General features: G+C 37.0%; 1 protein-coding gene across 1 annotated transcript in view; it reads left to right on the top strand.

Annotated features, from left to right (window-relative positions):
• Window positions 1-7485, top strand: part of LOC106879862 (uncharacterized) — a 315144-nt gene that overhangs the window by 269292 nt on the left and 38367 nt on the right. The window contains exon 4 of the mRNA XM_052966747.1: window positions 5451-5833. Within this exon, the coding sequence (XP_052822707.1) occupies window positions 5451-5833 (383 nt within the window). The remainder of the gene's footprint in view (window positions 1-5450; window positions 5834-7485) is intronic.

Here is a 7485-nt window from a genome sequence, read left to right as displayed (position 1 = left end):
ATATATATATATATATATGCAAGTAGGTAAGATATACCTACCTAGCTTCATATATACGTAAACACGTATATTTATATAATTACTTCAGCTAGCATTCCGACGAACATCAGAAAACTATCAGCTCTGGATGTTCCTTCGGGATTCCCTGTGAAGAGATTCAGTAACAGCTGCTCGTGGTATGTCAGTACACATCACGCATTCACTTAGCTGTGAAATCAGTCGAATTAATTTATTTGCTGCCAGTGAAGAAGCGTGGATCTTTGGTCGAGGTATTTACCTCCACCTGCACTAGGTTAACTTACAGAAAAATTATGTTTTCGTGTTAGTATCGCGTTATGTTTTTCATTATCATTGTATATTTGTTTTTAAGACTACACACTGCGTCACATCTGTTCGAGCTCCCACGCTGTAAACTAATCGGGTGTAAGCTTAATGTTAGCGTGTCCCAACGAATTGTTTTGCGCTATTTGATCTGGATCTGTATGCTATGTGTTTGAAGTGTATTGATGACAATTTTAACTTTGATTCCTCCGATGTCGATGAAATACAGGACCAGTTAAGTATTAGGGTCCATGGTGTTGTCGAATGTTTCCCCCTCAAAATTGTCTTTCCTTGCGCCTAAGTCAGAAACACTTAATGCTAATCCGTCGGATAAAATGTTTTGCGGTATTTTTGCAGCTCTCTACGTTCTGAGTTCCAGTCCCGCCAGGGTCACATTTGCTTTTCTTTAAGGGTCGATAAAATTCAGTTCTAATCAAATACCAGGCCTTGTGCCAAAATTTGAGACCAAAGGATGCGAGGTAGCAGAATCGTTAATGCTTCGGACGAAATGCTTAGCGACATTTTTCCGCTTCATAGCGTTCTCAGTTCAAACTCCACTGAGATCTACTTTGCCTTTCATTCTTTCAAATTCGATAAAGTAAATACCATTCAAGTACTAGAATCAATATAATTGACTTTCCTTCTTCACTCAAAATCGCTGGCCAAAATCAGAAAGAATTATTACTAAGCGGCAAACTGCCAGAATCGTTTGCCGTGGAACAAGACGCTTTACGCTGTTTATTCTGTCTTTTTATATTTTGAACTGAAAGTCGTTGAGGCCCACTTTGTCTTCGGAGTCGACCAAATTACGTACTAGCCAAATACTGAATTTTATAATATCGACGTACTCTTTCTCCTCAAAACCGTTAACCTGTACCTAAATCATAAACCATTATTTAAGAACGAAGAGCTGACTGTTATTTAAGAGCGGAGAGGAGCTAACTGAATCGTTAGAGCATTGGAGAAACACATCTTTCGGTATTTCTTCCGGTTCTTTATGTTCTGAGTTCCAATTTCTGTTGATCTCAATTTTGTCTTTCAATCCTCCGGGGATCATGAAATGAAATAACAATTAAGTATTAATGCTGGCAGTATCAACTAATTCTTCCACTCAAAATTGTTGATGCCTAAATTAGAAACAATTATTAACATTGAGTTGAGTCACGAATAGAAATAGATATTTCTCAATTCCATGGTGTTTCTGTCTTATTCTATAAATATCATCTCAATGAGCTCTTGTTAACCTGCTCTAATCATTCGGTTAAAAAGTCACAAAACCGGAAAGAAAACAGCAACAATATTGTTTGACGTTCACAGATTTTATATGAGATTTTACTGATGTAAATGAAATGAATTGATTCCTGATCATGGCGGCGGGCTGGCAGAATTGTAAGCATGTCGGATACGATGGCCTCAGTTTTTTTTTGTGGGGAAGATGCAAACGACATTGTGTTTATTGTCTATCTTCAAAAGGGCCACACCATCAATGGAGAGTATTATGCCAATTTGTTGAGGCAATTACCGAAGGCTATCAAGACCAAATGTCCAGGGAAACTGACGAAAGGGATCTTATTTCATCACGACAATGCTCCGGCACGGAAGTTGTTGGTTTTAATCGCTGCTGTGCGTGACATGGCTTTGAACTGGTCGGATTCATCCTCTCTATCTTCTTGGTTTGACCCATCTGACTATCATCTGCTCCCCGACATTAAAAAACACTTCGCTGAGAAATAGTGTCGCAGTGATGATGACGTCATATCTGTTGTTGATATTTTTTTGACCAATAGGATGAAAGCTTCTTCACCAATAGGATCGAAGTACTGCACACCGATGGAAGAAACATGTGGACCGCAAGGGGCACTATGTTTAAAAATAAACCTCGTTTGGTCACATTCCACTAGAATACCTTGGTCATTCTATGAGCTTTTCAACTGAACCTCATATTTGCTTAAATAAGTATTCAGTCTCTGCACTAGTTTAAAGTTACGCAATGTTTCCAATTCCGTGTTATCATCGAGTTTATTGCGTAATTTTCATCAATACATCGCCAAGTAAATCCGTCCAGCATTATTCAATCTTTATTCATCTTACACAATGTCTTACTCAGTAAAGAATAAAAAGATTTTAGTCCGATGATATATCGGAAGATAATTCCTTCAGATATTCTTAGATGGAGTCTCTGCTATAAACTATAAGAATATCTGAAGAAGGAATTGTATTCCGAAATATCATCGGACTATAGATAACTAAATTACAAAAAGTATATAGTCCATTTTTTGTATTATAGTGCATTGTTGTCCCATTCAAGACTTTTTATTCTTTACAAACAATACACAATGCTTCAAGCGAACTACAATGCTCTCCTATCTTACTCAGTACTTGAACCAAGAATCTAGTGCTTGTGAAAACTTTTCCGCTTGTGATGCATCTTGAAGTTTACATAAGAAAGCTATTTGGTAAATCCGAGACAAATCAGTCTGGCAAATTACCATTTACCTCCAACTGGTATCCAGTGTTATACATTAAACGCTTGATGGTTTTCAACCAGTTGAAAGTGTACAATTTCTTTGTCTGGTGGGCAAAAGTTAGAAATTCAAGAAATTGAGATATTTCTTAAAAATAATTGCAGACGATAAAAACCGTCTATATACATTCCTGTCATAGCATTTTATTAATTGCGCCATCTTCGTTCATGAAGCCACTTGAGTGAATTCAAAAATCTTGCAGTAACGTTATATTTTTGCTGTTGAAATGCTATTAAAACCGTTTCAAATTGTTCTTAAGAAAGAAAATTATGTAATACAGAAATTTATTTCAACAACAGTCTGAAATAACATCAAATTATTGCTAGAAAAACGTTGCTGATAATGTGTTAATTAAAAAATAAAATAACGAGAACGACTTGTTTATAAATGTCTGTGAAATATTGGATTAAAAAGTATCAGAAAAAAGTAATCAATTTTTTTTTATTATTAATTGAGAACAGAATTTAATGCTGTGGAGTTTAACAACAAAATCTAATTGAGGCATTAATGGCTTATTTGCAAAACGAATTTGAAGGTGGCTTATTTGGAAAACGAAACTGAAGGAAGTATGAGATAAGCATAGTTGTATGGTTAAGAAGCTCGCATTGCAGCCACATGGTTTTGGGTTCAGTCCCACTGCGCGGCACCTTGAGCAAGCGTCTTTTGTCTTTTTATTATAGCCCCGGACCGACCTCATTGAGTGGTTTTAGTAAAAGGAAACTATGGGGAAGTGTCCCCCGTGATATATGTATGTGCTTGTCCAACACTACCACTTGCAAACCGGTGTTGGCTTGTTTATGTTTCTATAGCTTAGCTGTTTTACAAAATAAGTACCAGACTTTAAAAAGAAATAAGTATTGAGGCCGATTTCTTCGATGAAACCCTTGAAGGCGGTGCCTCAGCATGACCACAGCCCAGTTCCTGAAACAAAGGCAAAAAATGAAGGAAGAAGTTTTATTGTTCATTATCAATTTTGTCAAGTATTTCCATTGAATGTCTTTAAATAGCTTGCTGTGTCTTGGTGGGGTCATCACGCCAAAAGTGAGAACAACTCACACACTGGTTCAATATCATTTCTTTATTGTTAGCTAGTCGGTTAAACATCTGTTTGGATATATCTTATCAAAAAGCAGTAATGGCACAAATGAACGAAGAAATTATTATTTTCAATCAAGAAATAATTAATTTCTTATACTTTTTAATTTTATTTTTAAAATTGACACGAGAGTTGATAATTGATAAACGATCCCATCACTGGGGGCGAGGTCAAGAAGTTTGCTGACCCTCTGGCGTAGATAGATTTGAGAAGCAGCAGTTGTTATTGTTCTGATTTAGATTAGCTTTGGTCGAGCAGACCACTGTTTAAAGACACTAGCGTAGCTAGAATGCGTGCTGCCCAGCGCAGTCCTTCCGTTTGCCAACTCCGGACCCCACAAAAAACACATATTGCCTACAGCAGACCAAAAGTGCCACCCGAGGCGGACCGCCCCTAGCTACGCTGGTGTTTAAAGGAGTTCCACCTATGATCAGCCTGCCTAACAATATATCAATACTTAATAGTTTTGTGTATCGCTTTTTTTTTCTAATGGTGTTAGTGAAGGATTTGAGGGAAATTTGAGTTATTTCAAGCTGGTCGAACGGTATTTTACAAGCTTCTTATTCCTGTAAACGACGGATTTGAGAAAAAGGGAGTCGAAGTCGATAGATTGTACCCCAAGAGAGATGAAATATAGTGACATATCTACTTCTGATTTCGTGCGTTCGAGCCTCAGATTATAGAGAGAGGCATATGATATTTTTTGTTCTTTTAATTCAAAATATTGTCTTAGAGTCAACTGCTAAATAGTTTATTTCATCAATAAATTATATTGATTAGTAATCTAATAATTTATTTTAAAAAAGAGCTAAGGGAAATAACATGTATCGGAAAAAATAGCATGAATACTGTTATTTGGGAGTCGATGGTGATATTGAAGCATTCTGTTAGCTCACGAGAAGTCACAAAAGGGAAGTAACTCGCGTAGGAAAAAGGGATAGATTTTGATGTTTTAGATAAGTGATTTACTAAATGACGTGCGCAAAAAATTCTCAGTGAATTAACATTTACTTTTTAGTTCGGTAAAAGAAAACAAAAATAGTGTACCAGTCAAATGCCGAATTTCGTGTAGTTTTTTTGTGTGTGTGTGTGTGAAGGCGCGCGGCTTAACGGTTAGGTTGTTCGGCTAACGATCGTAAAACTGTGAATTCGATTCCCAGCTGTGCGTAATGTCCTTGAGGAAGACACTTTATTTCACGTTGCTCCGGACCACTCATCTGATTAAAATTAACACTACCTGTGTTTCAAATGGCCAGCCTCGTCACACTCTTTGTCACGCTGGATCTCCTTGAGAACTACGTTAAGGGTCCGTGGATCTGTGGAGTGCTCAGTCACTTGCACGTTAATTTCAGGACCAGGTTGTTCTGTTGATCGGATCAACTGAAACACTCGTCGTCGTAATCGACAGAATGCCGGTTTTGATTTAATTTGATTCTAATTAAATCTTCCATTTCTTCCAAATTTCTGACCTATTGTTTTCATGCTTTTTCTTTTCTTTATTTATTTAGACGAACAAACGAAGAAACTACAAGAAGTACAAGAAAAGAACATCGAACTTGATTTGGAAGTCAAACAGCTTACAGAAGAGCTCTCTACGATTAAGGAAGAATCAACCATCAAAGAAAATGAATTGTTTTCAGAACTTCATGCTTTACAAGAGAAATACAGCGTACTTTCAAACTTATTGGATATCGTCAAAGAACGAGCTGATGAGGCAGAGATGGAACTGGAAAAGTTCCGTTGCTCATCTTCAACACACTCAGCCCGCAGTGCTTCAAATGTCAGCGCCCTCAGTGACGCAAGTCTTGGCAGTGACGACGTATTTTTAGTGCCACGTTCACCAGGTAGCACTAAACCAGAAGATGAAGTCGTTATTGATAAAGACTGGGAGGTGAGTAATGCAACAAAGCTTTCTTTCATTTACGTTGCTGTTGTTGTTGTTGTTGTTATTGCATCTAGGTAGGGTCATTGCGCCAATAATAAACACACGCACACATTAAGAACCTTACAAACGAAATACAAAATCGAAGTGATTTTTCATTTCTTTTTTTTCATTTCTTTTTTCATTTCTTTAAATTGTTTTCTTTACTCCACGTTTTTTTTCTTTTTTCTTCTTTCTCGTTCTTTTCTTAAACATCCTCTCTCATTTCCTTCTTTTTCTTCTTTGACACTATTCTCTTCTCTTCGTTCTCCGACTCCTTTTTCTTTGTCCTCTTTTTCTTCTACTTTCTTTCCTCTTTCTCTTTATTCTTTCTCTATTTCTTTTATCTCAACTCTTTCCCTCTTCTCTTTCCTACTTCATCTCTTTTATCTTATTTCTTTTCCTCCTGGTTTTTCCTCTCTCCTACATAATCTCCACTTTTTCTACATTCCTCCTCTTTTTATCTCCCTTACCTCTCTCCTCTTTCCGCCACCATTTTCTTTTCATTTCTTTCTTTATTTTGTCGTTTCTTTCTTCTACTCTTCCCTTCTCTTTTACTCTCTTTTCCTTCGCTTTTTCCCTCTTTCTCCTACTTTTCTCTTCTCTCTCTTACTTTCCCTCTCATTTCTCCCATGTCTTTCCCTCATGCTCCTCCATTCTCTCTTGCCCTTGTAATCTGATAATCAAACTTTCAGTTCTTCAGTTTAACTTGTGTGTGTCTGTATACGAGTGTTTATTCGTGTATGTCAATGTGTAATATTTATGTTCATCAAGGCAACGACCTGGCAAAATCGTTAACACACGAGTCAAAATGTTTAGTAGCATTTTGTCCGACATAACGTTCTGAGTTCAAGTTCCGCCGAGGTCTCGATTTTACCTTTCATCCTTTCGGATTCGATACAATAAATACCACTTGACCATTGGGATCTATATAATTGACTTATCCCCTCCCCAAAAATTTCAGGCCATGTGCCAAAATTTGAAATCGATATTTGTGCACACCATTTACGTCTATGGTATAATTACGTATCAGTTACATACAGAATGTAACGTGTTGTTACATAAATGGTGAATCTCTCAAGATACCGGAACAGGAAACTATGCTGTTGTGAAATAAATCGAGGAGACATCACCATTGAGGAACAACAGATTTTTTACTCAGTACTATCAATTTTATACTTCTGGAGCCGCTTAAAGCATTGAGTTGTTCTAAGCTTGCAATAGTTACTTAAAAGTATATATTTCAATATATCATGTACAAGCTAAACTATATCTAGAGGTTATTGACTTCGGGGTCAGTGATAGAACGCAACTCACTGGCCTTTTGTTGGCCCTCTGATAGCCTGTCTGCTATCTCTCCTTTTTATGTGAATAACTATTCACAAAGATACAGGAGTAGAAAAGCAGACAAACAGACGTGCAGACTGCAGATAGACAGACATGCAGCTTGATAGATAGATAGATAGATAGATAGATAGATAGATAGATAGATAGATAGATAGATAGATAGATAGATAGACAGGCAGATAGACAAGCAAACGCACAGACAGGCAGACTCACACACACACACACACACACATCAATTCTATGCGCATATCTTGATTAAAAAAAGTATAGATCAG

Source organism: Octopus bimaculoides, chromosome 3 (assembly GCF_001194135.2).
Source record: "Octopus bimaculoides isolate UCB-OBI-ISO-001 chromosome 3, ASM119413v2, whole genome shotgun sequence".
NCBI lineage: Eukaryota > Metazoa > Mollusca > Cephalopoda > Octopoda > Octopodidae > Octopus > Octopus bimaculoides.
Note: the sequence above shows the minus strand (reverse complement) of the source record. Positions and strands in the feature narration are given on the sequence as shown.